Source organism: Argentina silus, assembly GCF_951799395.1.
Source record: "Argentina silus genome assembly, chromosome: 4".
Taxonomy (NCBI): domain Eukaryota; kingdom Metazoa; phylum Chordata; class Actinopteri; order Argentiniformes; family Argentinidae; genus Argentina; species Argentina silus.
The window spans coordinates 4527849-4543825 of NC_139658.1; the positions used below are offsets into that span (position 1 = coordinate 4527849).

General features: G+C 44.3%; 1 protein-coding gene across 2 annotated transcripts; it reads left to right on the forward strand.

Annotated features, from left to right (window-relative positions):
* Positions 1-174: 174 nt before the first annotated feature.
* mapk14b (mitogen-activated protein kinase 14b) lies at positions 175-15505 on the forward strand. Of its 2 annotated transcripts, none has more exons than XM_083669219.1 (12): positions 175-545; positions 5677-5806; positions 7965-8023; positions 9314-9425; positions 9612-9641; positions 9824-9871; positions 10224-10338; positions 10599-10670; positions 11549-11628; positions 12877-12955; positions 13243-13416; positions 13524-15505. In XM_083669219.1, the coding sequence occupies exons 1-12, from the start codon at positions 427-429 to the stop codon at positions 13589-13591; spliced, it is 1086 nt and encodes a 361-aa protein (XP_083525345.1). In that variant the 5' UTR covers positions 175-426; the 3' UTR covers positions 13592-15505. The 2 variants fall into 2 exon arrangements, with proteins under 2 accessions (XP_083525345.1, XP_083525344.1); XM_083669218.1 differs by lacking the exon at positions 11549-11628 and adding an exon at positions 12237-12316.
* The last annotated feature ends 472 nt before the right edge of the window (positions 15506-15977 follow it).

Sequence of the window (15977 nt, forward strand, 5' to 3'; positions counted from 1 at the left end):
GGTCGTTTCTACGAATTTGTATGATTTCCCTGGAATCGGGTGCAGGGGGATTTCCCTTACTGTCCCACGTTCAACGCACATCACGCGAGACGTGGGTATCGGGAGCGCGCTTTACCAGTGACGGAGAGACGTATGTTCACGTTTCCCCCCACAGAACAATCTGCATCGGGAAAAATCTACAGTAGCTGGCTGTTTCGGGTCTGGTGTGCTCATCGACTCTTCCTAATCTATGTGCACGGGACAAAGTTTGCACGACTATTAAGGATTGCATTGCCTAGATGCGCAATACTAAACTGTGTCCGTTGGATGAAGAAGAGTATTGATTGTATTGATTTTTAATTTCCAAAGAGGCACCACCACCACGGAAGGGAGACCAGAAGTTTCGACTTGCTTTCTTGTCGATGCGGGGCTGGCCGTTCCGCAGGAATGTCGCAGAAGGAGAGACCCACTTTTTACCGACAGGAGCTCAACAAAACGATATGGGAGGTCCCGGAGCGGTACCAGACCCTGTCCCCAGTCGGTTCTGGTGCTTACGGATCCGTATGGTAAATATCGTTGCACTATTACTCTAAGAACTAGATTGCATAACAATTTCCATAGTTGGCTGGGTTAACATTACGCCCAAATTCGCTTGCTCATATACAGCGGCCCCGTAGAGTCACTCTTGCTCAATCAAGCTGCTCATGCTCGTAAGCTTGCAACAATGTTGCAAAGCAATATCTGACATGAAGTGGATTGTTTCAACTTGACTACTCAACTCAGGAGTACTTTGTTTTTCTGTTGTTGATGTTTCAAATTGTAACAACAGTCGTGCACACATCGGCGTGGCTCGGGTTTGTCCGGCGGGGGATTATCTTTGTTTTTGTGCAGATACATTTTTGTCTGCCCATTCCTTGTGCGCGCACATCCTGTAAACAACATGTTATGAACAAGAAGCTGGTCGAATGCAGTGGTTACAACAAAGTTAGAACATTTAATATGGTCACACGAGTAGTCAAAGGCGACTGCTTTTCTCTCCTCACTGTCCTCAGGAATTTTTTTTGATGATGAATGTTATTGTTGAAATAGTATGCTAGCGTAGCTGCAAAGCCTACTTATCGCATAGAACGCGGTGCACCCTTGCCCGTAGCCCATGTCGCCATTCACAAACGTCAATACATCGTCTGTTAAGGCTGTAGAACCGGAGTGTGTCATCTCGGCTACTATCTATATGAATATGTTGGATAATACTGTAATTTGTTGTTAACTGACATCTCTGATGCACAAAATCAGTAATAGCCTACCATGGTTTTATCCTGGAAAACTAGTGTTTCTGGTCCCACCCAGCTGCTTTATTATGTTCGGTTACACCCTATTATCAATGGTTACACCACACTGTACATCCATGCGTTTTCTAGTTCAGTGACAGAAAGTCACGTGGATGCCAGAAAGCGGCCCCGTTCATAGTGAGCGTTCTATAGGCATCTGCCGGTGAGTCCAGAATGATGTCACCACTTCCCCGTTGTGTCTGCGATGAGTCATAGCCCTAGGATTAGGTCGTCTCCTCAGCCGTGATTCGGGTAGTCATCATGCACTCAAGGTCCTTTTGACAAAAATACCTTATAGTGTAATAATAATGTACCCTGAGTAGTCATTTCCCTCTTTTAACAGGTGATACATCACACTGTAGTAGTAGTCGTGTGTGTGTGTGTGTGTGTGTGTGTGTGTGTGTGTGTGTGTGTGTGTGTGTGTGTGTGTGTGTGCGTGAATGCTGATCTCTGTCGCACATTGGTCTATTTAGTGCAACAGTGTTTGATATTGAAGCCCTCTGAGCATTCCTGAGGTCTTGCTGCATAAGAAGCCGCCAACCTGGCTATCACATTCACAGCAGCTTCCTGTTTATCAGTATGTGGCCGTGCCAAGCAGGTTTATCATCAGAAACGGTACAGTATGAGCTGTTGTTCCACATTCAGGTTGAGGGTTTGTGGTAAGGGCTAAGGCTGCGGGATTCTTTTTTCCAGCAATGAGTCGAGTGCACTATATGGGGCATTGCTGTCAAATGTGCCCTAAAATCTTGCTGATCGCTGAGCCTCACAAAGCTCATGAGCAATAGCTAAACATGGCCCCACCACTAGTAGCCTACATTTAACTGGGGACATGTAGGCCTTCTGAAGGGGGGTATGTTTGTACTGTAGTGAGCTATAAATAACCTTGTGCTGCTGCTTGGCTTGTTGATGCCATCTCTTCTTAATGCTGCTGTTTTTATAGGCCACATCTTTATGGCTGCTCGTTATTGCACTTAGCTTCCTTACGGTGTAATTGGATCATGTGTTTGTATACATGTGCTCAGACGTGGCCTGTTTGTTCTACTTATTAGCTGCTGCATCATGGACCCCGACTGTGCCCTCGGTGTGTGGGTGTGGGTGGACACGCATGTGGTGTGTGTTTGCACATATGTGAGGGTATATTTGAAACTGTGAGAGTGCGCATGTGCGTGCACGTGTGTTTGTTTTCGTTCTCAAGTTGTAGAGAGTGGAGGCTGTTAGAGGGTATTGTCTGCGTTCTGTGCCCTCTTACAGGGCTAAATATAAGCTACACTGTACAGGACATGCTGCTCTTGTTTAGTGATTGTCTTGAGAGAGAGGCTGTGTTCTCAGTGTCTGCGTGTGTTTTTACGAGCGTGTGTGTGTCTGTTTCCAAGAACTTGGAATGACGTCTGGAAGTGGCGTACATGAAGACTCCTCTCTCTGAAACAACCTTTATCTTTCATCTAGGGCCAATGACTCCCACATGACAGAATAGTCAGTATGTGTGACCTTTGTCTCTCACTACATGGTTTTAGAATCTGATAACAAATGCAGTGCACTCTTTCTATCAGAATCACATCCATTCTAGACACTTAGATTCATACAACCAATTGTTTCTTGAAAGTGAAGAACAGATGTTGCTGGGTCAAAGAGAGTGGACAATGTAAATGGTTTAGTCGACTAGCAGTGGTTTTTAAGAGATGCACACTCTCTACAGGAAATGCAGTGATGTCATGCCCCATGGGGAGCCCAGTAGGCCATCTGGTAGTCAAGAGTCCCCGCTTCTCTTTCTGTGAAGGATGTGTCCCATATCGACGCAGGTTAAATATCATGTTACACTGCTCGTATCTATAGAGGTGTCCCCATGTCCAGTGTTCAGCAAAGCAGGGCTGTACATCTACAACATGGTACATCTACACCAAGGTGGCTGTTTCCCTCCTCTACACTCCCCCCCCATCCTCATTAATGTCCTGGTCCACACCCATGGACAGAGCAGGGAGCAGGGGATGAGTGGGTGTCAAACCTGCCCTCCCTGACTCGCCCTGGCTCACCCTCTCTGAGTCACACACTCACACACACACACACACAGAAGAGTGCCTCACTGTTTCATGACCAGAGCAAAACACACACACACACACACACACACACAGCAGAATTACACTTAAGATGCTGAGTCAGTTTACTTACTGTTTGTTCCAATAAGTGTTATTTATAGTGTTTATTTGACCAATATGGTCAAATTGGTGAGGTTTTTTTTTTGTTTGACTCAGGAACTTTGACTTAGGAACACTATACTAATACTGGGTGGGGCCTCCCTTTAATTCTTAATGCCATTGACTCCACAAGATGTTGGAAACATTCCTTTGAGATTCTGGTCCATGATGACGCAATTCCTGTCGATTTTTCAGGTGCACTTTCAAGCTGTGAATCCCCCGTTCTACCACATCCCAAAGGTGTTCTATTGGATTCAGATCCGATGACTGGGAAGGCCACTGAAGAACACTGAACTCATTGTCATGTTCATGAAACCAGTTTGAGATGACTTTTGCGTTGTGACATGCTGCATTATCATCCTGCAAGTAGCCATTAGAAGATGGGTAAATTGTGGCCATGAAGGGATGCACATGGTCAGCAACAATACTCAAACAGGCTGTGGCATTCAAGCGATGATTGATTGGTATTAACGGGCCCAAAGTGCCAAGAAAACATTCCCCACACCATTACACCACCTCCACCATGAGAAGGTGTACAGGTGTTCCCAATAAAGTGTTGTGTGTGTGTTTAGTCTTGTGAAAAAGCCCCTCAGATTGTGGTGTGTTTTCAGCATCCACATACCCCTGTGGAAATAGAAATAGAGCTACAAGTCTGGATCTGCTCCTGTCAGCCCCTGAGTGACACATCGCTAAACAAAGCCACCGCACCTAAAAGACGGTGTTCATTACAGCGCAGCCGAGTCCTGATGTCACTGGCATCCAAATACTGTCAGTCTATGTGGTGTATATCAATAGAGATGTCTGGAGAGGCGTCATAGAGGCATGTACTCCGTCTGTGGTTAATTTTGTTTGTAGCCTTGACTGTGGTTTTCAATAGTGTCAAATGACATGGCTAGTGTACCCAATAGGGATGCATGATATGCTACCTAGGCCTAATAAATGTAACTGAAACCTTGTCTTTCCATCAAGACTTATAACTGCCATGTCCAACGGTATAGAGGCAGTGGCTGAGTAAGTGAGAAAGGGGACAGGTCAAGGGTCAGAATAAGAGCACACGGATGACACGTATCGAATATTACATCATCAACTACCACAATGATCGTGTGTGTGTGTGTGCGCGCGTGCGTGCGTGTGTTTGGAGTGAATGTTCATGTCACCCAGTCAGACCTCTGCCCCCTCCCTCTACTACTGACCTACATACAACTGCTTCATGGAAAACGGGGCCGTATTCAGAGAAGTCCGATCATACACCAGTCAATGTTGCCGTGGCAACCTAGTAGTAGGAACAGCCTATTGTTCTTAAAAAAAAAAGATAGTTGGGGGTGGGGGCGGTGGACTAGGGTTAAAATGGGTGGGAGGAGGAGGGGCGCAGGGATGGACAAAAACAGGAGGGAGATTTCAGAGTTAGAGTTTTTTTTCTTCTTTTTTTCTCTCTTCTAAATCCCAAGTAAGAAGTTGAAACATGATCAGAGGAACTACTTCTTACTTCATAACTGATGCTGATTCTGCTCAAAAACAGCAGTGGTGGTCCAATCCCAAACTGATCTGCTTACATTTCTGACGCAGTTCTAAGAAGTAGTTAAAAGGAATGCCAATCTCCTTTATCTGCAGCTTAATGGTACTAGACGTTGTCTAAAGGTCTGTTCAAGGTATTTGTGTGGGTACTTTTGGAATTCCTCAGAACTCCACTACTGCAAAATTAAATGAAAACAACCACGCACTCTGTGGCAGCCTGGGCTAAATCAGGTAGCTGTGTATCACAGAGGAATGTGACTTTCTCAGAAATGAAAAGAATACCACAAATAATGAACTGGTAAGTCAGAAATGTCAGAACTTTATGGACTTGTTATCTGCGTACACTGAGCCTCTTACTTGAACCGACAGCTTAGGAAGGCTTCAAACCACTTATGAGGATGTGTACTGTGTGAACTCTGCAAAGACGGCCCAAGGCAGCACTATGAAGTGCAAGCAAGCCATGATGAAGATTTTATCATGACCTAAAGTGTTAAATCATTTGAATCTCTGGCTGAAGGCTTCCCACACACTCTTACAGAGCTAAAAGAATGCTGTTTATGTCATATAAAGACTATTGTTGATGTGATATGAGGAATGTTATTCATGTGATATGACATTTATCTGTATCTCACGGCGCCTTTGTCTCTTTGTCTCGTCTGAAGCTCGTCATATGACGTGAAGTCAGGTCTGAAGATCGCAGTGAAGAAGCTGTCGAGGCCGTTCCAGTCCATCATCCACGCCAAGAGGACCTACAGGGAGCTACGGCTGCTGAAACACATGAAACATGAGAATGTAAGTCTCTGACCCCTTACCGAACCCCCCAACTGACCCTCTCCCTCTTCATACAGTGAAACACTTACATACACAGAATTTCACTTACTTGACTTTTGTATAGGAATAATCATCTGTCATATTGGATCTACAGCACATACATGTGATTTTCAGAGATACTGCACCAATGCTGCACTTAAGGACAAGGCTCTGCATGCAGCACAAACAAGGGTTATTTCCAACACAGCAGATGTTGTAGAAGTACAGTAGAAGACTTGGCGGTTAACATTGCCATGGCGCAAGTTAAGATGTTTTACATATTTACTTTGAGTACCCCCTGCCTTAAAACTAGGGAGACTCCTAGAACTAGAAACTGTAAATCAAAACAACACTTCATCTGTTTACTGTGTTTACCTGAGTATTCAAATAGGGCATCTTGCAAGCATGTTGTTTTTGTGCTCTTCTGGAAACTCACAGATTTGGATTGAATAGGGGCTCCTCGCTTCCACCCTCTCCCACTGTCACTGCAGTTGGTTTTGTCTGTGTCCCTGTGTACAGACCTAGTAACCTCAAGTCTGGGTTAAACTGACGTGTGTGTGTGTGTGTGTGTGTGTGTGAGCACTGCTGCCTCAATTGTGGGTTAAGCTGACCTCTCAAAGGGGGAGATCTGTGTGTCTGTTATGTTTTTTTTGCAATCTCTAAAGCTGAAGTGTGTGTGTGTGTATATGTGCTGTGTGCGTATGCTAAGTCACATGGAAGAGTTCTCCACAACAGTCTTGCCTGCCTATGTTACATGGTACTCCAGTCCCTTCTGCAGCTCCGTGTGCAGGCCAGAGAGCAAGTGGATCCGTGTCATATCCCCTGTCTCATGTTGAGTCATAGCTGTAACTGAACTCATAGTTCACTCAGCTTGTTGCTCACAACCCAGTCTTGCATGGATCCTATTTACTCTACGGCTTACAGGGTGGCAAAGATAACACTTCCAACAGATTATGCAATGCTGATCTATGAAAAGTTGTTTGCTGAACATTTTAGTTGTTGTTGTTCCAAATGCAATGGGGTAAACAGGACCTTTCCCTTCCATGGAGTTGGCTTACCCTGAATAATTCAGTGTTGTTGAGGAACCTACTGGGTCAAATGCTGTTGTGTGATCGAGTTGGAGATGATGGGGAGTTTAAACGTGTAAAAATGCCTGTTTTTTGGCAATAAGGGTTAGGGTTAGAAACTAATTTTACTGATGAAGATGGCTCTGTTGTCAGCATTTTGTTTTAGCCGAAACGTCTCTGTAAGTTTCCCTTGATTTTGAGTTAACAGCACAGCAAATTATAGCTTGTGAAAAGAAAAGATAACTGTTAAGATATTCTGTGTTTCTGAACCGAAGGTAGAAAGGTTGTTGTGTCAAAACTATTTGAAATTCTCTTTTCATTTCACATGAAAAGAGATGTTATACGTTATGTTATACGATGTTATACGTGATGTTATACGTTATGATGTTATATGTTATACACCCTGCTGGATATGAGTTCATCAACTGAAACTGTTGATACCTTACACAGCAATTGATCCTCTGTTTTCCTTAGAGCTCATTTGCTCGCTGTTGCCAGGTTACTCCCCAGGTTTTGGCTTTTGGAAAGCCTGACTCCACCAATCAATGTTTGTTTTGGCCCATGCCCACCAATGGCTGCAGGTTTTACCCGGCGTAGGCGGTCTGCTGCAATGTTGTTATGACACCCACCCACCTCAGCCACTCTCAAGGGGGGTACTCTGGCACCGATGCCCGCCCGCCCACCCGCCCCCTCTGCCTGCTCTCCTTGCTCTCCTTGCTCTCTCCCCCACCCACACACACACACGCTACTGCCTGCTGGGGCTCTTTCTCTCTGCCTCCTCTCTCTCTCACACTCACTTACATACACACTGCTTACTAGGGCTTACACTGTTCAGACCGACAAACAGAGATTGGGGGTGCTACTGGCACTGTAAAGTAAAAACAAAACACTTACCACAATGCGATTGTTCTAGTTTGTCCTCTTTTTCTCTTTTTTTGCACAGACAAAAGAGGAAACCATGAATTGTGTTTTCACAATGTAGCCTGCATGTTCACCCCAAAGAACAGTTGAAAAAAAGACAGCCTTTCTGACTGTGTAGAGTGTTGTCTAACCTTTTACCTTCTCTGTCTCAGGTGATTGGTCTGCTGGATGTCTTCACGCCCGCCACCAGCCTAGAGGAGTTCAATGACGTGTAAGTGATACCTCTCTCTCCCTTCCTCTATCTCTCCCCCTCTATCCCCAGTAATGAACATAGCAGTTGAATAGGCCAAATTACCTGGCACTACAACTCATGTTATTATGGTATAGTTATACAGACATAGTCCCACAGGACTTTGCTTCATGTGGTTAGTCATGTGATATGTCTTATTGAGGCACATGCATGGTTACCACATGAAGGTTGGTTATTATTCCCTGTCTCCATGGTAACACACATTCCGCCATCTCTCTGTGCAGAATACGAAAACAATAACCTTGACTTGATCATTGGGCCAGGATGTCTGCTGCACATGACAGACAGAGACAGAGACAGACAGACAGACAGACAGGCACCCACACACAGAGAAACAAATACATACTGGAATGTCTGACAGGATAGACATTTGGCTCGCATATAAGTGTCTGGCCTTCCTTGACAGTTCCTTCTCAGAGTAGGTCAGTTCAGCAGGGATCAAGGCCCGCTATCTGAAGTCAGAGGGGTGGAGAGAGAGAAAGCCAGATTCAGAGAGATAGATAGATAGATAGATCAGACACACACATGCTGACAGGCTATATGCATCTCATATCCCACTATGGAAGAGAGAGTGCAGACATCTCCATCGACAGTCTGTCTGTCTGCCAGATTATTTATCCGCCCCCTAGCCCCCCCACCCTTTACGACCTCATTTCCACTCTCAGTCCTCTTCCCCCTTAGAGATGCATCTAGACAGAGCTAAAAATATACCCAATAAATACCACTGTATTCAATCTCTTTCTCTGTGTGTGTGTGTGCTGGTTAAAGCTTGATTGTGTGGGCGACACACACACACACACACACACACACACACACACACACACACAGTTTCGCACACACGTTCATACAGCTCTCTCTGGCTTGGTTTACCTCTAGAAGAGCTGTAAAGTAAAGCACTTAACAATGTTTAGGGTTTCAATTAGGAATGCTGGCAGAGTGGTGCACTCTGGATACACACACACACACACACACACACACACAAACTCTTGAGAGCAGATTCCATTCTGAAGCCTCCATTGGCTGACCCATTGGTCAATGTCAAAGACATGCCACTTCGAGTCTACCCTGTATAGGACAGGTGGAAGAAACATGATGGTGGTTTCATCTGTCCTTCCAATGGGTTTCCACCATATTGCTTTTATCCATCCTTATCCTTCAGATGTACAAATACCCATACCCATATGCACACATTCTGCATGGGAACTTCGATCCTTTGAGTGATTTGATTGGTTGTCCTTGTTTAATTGACAGGTACCTGGTTACCCACCTGATGGGAGCAGACCTGAACAACATTGTGAAGTGTCAGAAACTGACGGACGACCACGTGCAGTTCCTCATCTACCAGATCCTCCGTGGGTTAAAGGTGTGTGTGTGTCTGTGTGTGTGTCTGTGTCAGGGTCCCATAAACTGGTCACGTCGTTTTTGTCACTGAGAGAGTTCTAGTCATTATACTGAGAAGGTTTTTGTTTAAAGGTAACTTGCCTAGCTTTTTCCAGGTGTGCCACTGTGTACAGTCCATGTGTAAACGTGTCTTGTTTTCTTTTTGCAGTACATACATTCAGCAGATATCATCCACAGGGTAAGTCACAAGCTTTGATAGATTTACTTATAGATGACTTTCCCGCAGACTAACACACCTAAATGCGCATATTATTATGCAGCTTAGATGTCTCTCACTTTCTTCCCTTTATTCGATACCTCTCTCTTTCTCTCTTTTTTTCTTTTTCCCCATTTCCCCTTCCTCTCTCTTTCTTCTGACAGGATCTGAAGCCCAGTAACCTGGCTGTGAATGAGGACTGTGAACTTAAGGTGAGAGGAGTCTTTATTAGCAGATCAATATCATTATCTTGTATGGCAAGACAGCTGTTGTTTTACTGAGAGAACACCAGCCTGTCCCTAGGCTTAATATACACATTCCAAATGGCTGTTTGTACTCTCAGGATGTGGGTTTGTGCAGTGCGGTGTGTGTTCATATTAGAGGGTTATCAACTCTTTGTTTGCTGTCCTCCCAGAGTTGAGGCTGAATGTGTAAGATTTAATCTACTGTGGGAAACTGCCTGTTTTTTCATAGCTTTCCTTACACACACACACACACACACACACACACACACACACACACACTCACACACACTCACACACACACACACCACTCTCCCCTCAGATCTTGGACTTTGGTTTGGCACGGCACACAGATGATGAGATGACGGGCTACGTAGCAACCAGGTGGTACCGTGCCCCAGAGATCATGCTCAACTGGATGCATTACAACATGACAGGTACAACACACTGTACATCTGGGAAACACAAACAAGACAACGGTACAAGATCTTATCAACTACACCGAGTCTTGGATACTAGACTCTAACCTAGGTTGTAATGATGCTATAATGACGATGACAGTACTATTACTGCTTCTGTACTTCATGGAATGTAATACAACATACCGGGTGAAAGAGAACATTGACAACACCCCCCAAAAAAGTGTCTCAATGTTAGTCGCCATGGATGTTAACAGTGTGTCATTGTTGTGTCGTAGTGGACATCTGGTCAGTCGGCTGCATCATGGCGGAGCTCCTCACCGGACGGACGCTGTTTCCCGGCACTGACCGTATCCTTTCACGCTTGATGTGGTGACCACCCAGAAATGTTATGTTTTGCAGTTTAGTTTTACTAATTGCCAAATTCCAAATTGACCTCAAGACCCTATCATACAATGGCCCTGCCGCTCTGATGGCACTGTCCGTCATACACCACTGCTTTTGTGTGTGTGTGTGTGTGTGTGTGTGTCAGCAGTGAGAGTCCTCTGTGGTCTCTGACTCATACTGCCTGCTGTTGCCTCGACTGTCACCCCCGTCTACAGGGCCACACACACAAGAATATGGTCACAAAACACCCTCAATAAATGAGTATACCCTAGATGAAAAGTAAAAGGATGAATCACTCTGTCATATGCTTGTGCTGCTCCCCATGCTCAGTAAAAAGCAGACCTTAGCAGTGCTGGCTTCTATCCTGAGGTGTTGCGCTTGATTGGAGCAGAGGTAGATGCATGTTTAGGCTTAATTTGGCCTGACACATACTACCTACCTGTCCTGTTGCAATTGTCTTACTACTAAGTACTAACTCTAACCACCAAACTACCTGAGTGTATCAGTTTTACTCCCTCATCCACCTAACCCATGACCGTATATTAACCTTATATATCATGCAAACCAGTGATCTGTATCTGTGTTAATTTGGAAAAATGCTAAATTGTTGTAAAAACATGTTTTTTTTGTGCATTTTGCATCTTGTCCAAAAGGAGTTCAGTATCTCTTGACATTTGTTTCAAAATAGCCACCAGTGCTTTTTTCAATTTTATTTCTATAAATGTCATGCTTCCCAGCAGTTTTTCTATTCATCCAAATCTCCCACCCATCCCTCTCTCCCCATCCTGGTCTCTTTACCCCTCCATTCCTCCCTCCGTTTTCCTTTAAGTTACTCTGGTAGACATTGATCAGTTGAAGCTTATAATGCTTCTCGTCGGAACCCCAGAGCCCGAGCTCTTGATGAAAGTCTCCTCCGAGTCTGTGAGTGTCCCGTCCCGCTCCGCACTCTGCCCTTTTTGTGTGGGTTAGCTCTGTGTTGCTATGACAACGGCTTGATGAAACACCTACTACTACCATCTTCCTGTCCTGTCCTGAAAAATGACCACTTGCCTATGGCAGCTTTCTCTGCTTCTACAGCATGAAGCTTTGACCTCTACTTCTGCCTGGCATGCGTTCCAGCTAACCTTCGCCAGGTCATATGTTAGACCGTGAATTGTTGTGTGCCCAAAATAGGTAAAATAGGGAAGTGCTGTCATCTGAACTTCAGAATGGAAACCAATCTTGAACACATGGAGGCGTGAGATATCTAGGCCAGCATGTTGTGTGTGTGTGTGTCTCCGCAATAATCCATAATATGGCATGCTATTTACAACCCCACCTACTTCTCCTCTCTCATCCCCTCCTCCTTTTAACCTTCTCCTCTGCCTGTAGACCTTCTTGGTTATATGCCCTCCCAACCCCCCTCTCCCAACCTCCAAACTACCCTAGATGTTCACCAGTAAGGTTGATGGTGGTGGGCTGAAATACTGTTTAGAGATACAATGACCGTTGACAATTATGCTATGACCCCCTTGACCCAGAAGGTAAAGATATAAACCAGCTGCAGCAGATAATGCGCCTGACGGGAACGCCTCCCGCCTGCCTCATAAGCAGGATGCCCAGCCACGAGGTGAGGCGGTCCTCCACCTTCCCACAATGCCCTGGCTCTCCAGAACCAGGGGGCGGAGCCACGATGTGTTGAACCAACCAACCCACCAATACCTTAGTTTCGTCATAAGACTTCCTATCTGTGTTTTTGTTTGTTTGTTAGTTTTGGGAAAACAGTTAGCAATTCGCAATTATAAAATGATAGATTTGTTAGCCCTTACAAACTCCCTCCCACCCTCCCACTCTCCCGCTGACTGCCTGCATTTTCTTTGACAAGTATCTTCAACATAATCTCACCAACTTCCCAGAGTGCTTTGCTAGCCCTATTTCCTGATGACCTGTCTCTGGCCTTGCCTGTGTTGTGATGTGGTTCAGTGTGTTGTGTGCAGTGTTTCCTGAGTTAACTACAGTACCAGGCTGCAGAAGAGCAGTTTCATAACCCTCCATAACTAAAGTGCATTTACTGTAGAGAAAGCCATTCTAACTGCCTGCCAGTGGCATCACTTGATATCCGTAGCAGTGGAAGCCATGTGGGTTGCGTTCACTATCATGTGTTTATCCGTTCTGTATATCTTTTAACAGGCGAGAAACTACATCCACTCCCTGCCCCAAATGCCCAAGAGGAACTTTGCCGATGTGTTTATTGGTGCCAACCCACTTGGTAATAATGATTAAGGCTTGTTTAATGTAATGTAAACACACAGAGACGCACTCTATCTGGCTCTCTGACTCCCCCTTCTGTCACTGTCTGTCACTGTTTCTCTCTCTTCTTGACTGTCAATATCTGTTTCTGTCTGTCTCTCTGCCTTTCTCTCTCTCTCTCCTCTCTCTTAAATGCTGTAACCAAATTGCCCAGCAATCTGAATTTGAATCTATTCCCCACTTTTCCTTTCTCTCTCTCTCTGACACTCACCCTCTTTCTCTGACACTCGCCCTCTCTCTCTGTAGCGGTGGACCTGTTGGAGAAGATGCTGGTTCTGGACACAGACAAGCGGATTACAGCGTCAGAGGCTCTGGCCCACCCATACTTCTCCCAGTACCATGACCCTGACGACGAGCCTGAAGCAGAGCCCTACGACCAGAGCTTTGAGAGCCGAGAGCTGGAGATTGAGGAGTGGAAAAGTAGGTTATGCATGGATGGATGAATGAGGGAACGAGAAAAATGGATGGATGATACATGGATGATAAAATCACTCCTTGTATATCAACTCTCTCTCTCTCTCTCACAGGGCTGACCTATGAGGCGGTAATCAGTTTTGAGCCACAGGCGTTTGACGGAGACGAGATGGAGTCCTGATTGGGAGGGGCTACTGCCAACCCCGCCCCCTCTCACGGAACACTGTGTGAGGACTATACACTCACTGGACTTTTCCATAAACAAACCAACCAACAAACAGAAAACCATGACATTCAAGTGCCTGCCGTCGTTCATTTATGGGGTCACCATAGGTTCAGGAGGTCAAAGGTGACTTCCTGTCACCCTGCCCCAGCATCCTCCTGCTTGCTGTATTATATCGTCTTTGTTTGGATCCCTGAACTGAACTAGGGGTTTTACTTTGTAATGTATCTACAACTTGTGTATTTTGTGTGCTAAGTTACATTATTTGCAGTACCCTTATTTGAGACCTGATAAGGTGCTCTGATTTTTGCATTAGATTTGGCAATAACAATCAATGACACAATTTTAGAAACCACTGCTTCGTTGGAAGTTATGTATGATTTCACGCCCTTGCAGCTTGCCCTATTTTGACCCTTTTTCAGTAGAAAATCCACAGTGAAACATTTTGCTGTTTTTATGACTGTCAGTGTTACAAAATGTGTAAATAAGGCTGCACAATTGTAAATAAATGATAAGGTGCACCATAAGTAATACTATGTAGAAGTCCCCCTTCCCCCTACACACACACACACACACACACACACACACACACACACACATTCGCCCAACCCCCTCATAGAGTGCAGTGCTGTTTGGAGCATGTGCAGGCTGGTTTGTCCCATGTTGACAGACACAGAGGGAGACAGAGAGAAGGCTAGAGAATTTTCATTTGCTTATACTGCCGTTAAACTGGATTCCCCTCTCTGTTGTTGCCGTCTCTCAACACTTGTGTTTTCACTCCATCTTTTGGTTGTCTCATTGCCTCTTCTTCTCACATGCAATCTTCTGGAAATCTGCAAACACGGTGAAATACAGTCACTGTATTTCAAAAGCATAATCAAATCAGAATGGGGACATTCTCTTTCAAGTTTCAAAGAGAGAGAGATAGGGGGGGATCGTGTTTTGTTTGACGATTAGACCATAGGGTGGTGTTTGCAGCCATCCTAGCCTCTCCCCTTAGATACAGTAGAATACTGGAGTCCAGTCATGACTGTTGACAATGTCATTTCAATCATAAATGTGATTCTTTTTCTTCATATTTGTGTAGATGTCTCTTGAATGTGTGGGTGCTAGCCTCCCCTGTATTTAACATGTTTCCCCCTCTTTCTTTTGTTAATATAAAGAGGATGGTATCAATGCTGCTGTAATTAGCAGTGTTCTTCATCTTGTGTCTGTTCTATTCAACATGCTACTTTTTATTATTTATGCAGCATTCTAACCAGCCAAGAATCTCTTTCAAATATATAAATTAAACAATGTCTGGATTATGGTATTATTCTACAGATTATATGAGTAATTGCTTTTTTAGAATATCATTTTATGATGCTTCATGTTTATGGTATAGAATTTGCTGAATCTGTGAAGCAATATGTTTCAGGATTGGTGTCAAATGACCTTCAAAACATTCAATTTAATTTACAGACTGGGCTGAAATGAAATTGACCCAAACGACTCTGATACCTGTATGGCACATGTCTTATTGTGTGAGGGAGGGAGTGTACTAGTCACCTGTCTGTCTGTGTATTGTTTGTGTTTACAGGATGCTGAAGGGTATGAAGCCTCAATACCTAGTAATATTACAATAGCATAGGTTAGGTTGATATTTATTATCCGGTTGGTCAGGCAATGAGCATTGTCTCATTCCCTTATGTTGTGTTTTGGTTATTGTTGGGTTTTTTCCTTTGATTGAGATGATTTCATTACTCGATCGTACAGACTATCTTAACTTTGTGTACTTAAATGATTCACCACATTCTGAACAAAGAGAGCAGGTAAAGTTCACCTGTAAATACACCACTGTTAGAAAATAAAGGCTATTCTTTTTCAAAACTACACTGTATTTTGTCTCCTACTCTACCTGTGCTGGAAGTTTGCCACCTAGTGGCCTCTTTGAGAACCTCTAAAAACCTGTTACAAGTAGATTGCCATTAGATGGAGCCATAAGACTGGACATACCGCTTTCCATGATAATGTTCAGCAGAAAACTGCAGACAAAAAAAAAGACCAATTCAATCCAATATTTTGATAAAGTCACTAATAATACACGCAGTCTTGACACCAGCATTGAAGTAGTTGACTCAGACAAAAAAAAAAGGTTGCATCTCCCTGATTTATTTCTATTTTGTCGCGGGGCCGCAAGACACCCCTGCTGCATACAGGTTTCGATACGTTGAAAATGATAAGAATGTGATTTATAACAACAAAAAAACATTTACATTATGTATTTATTCATATTCATTGAGACTGTTTAATTTCGAAAGGGTCACTGAGAGACCAAAGATAGAGAGCAAGTAGGCGTAACCTG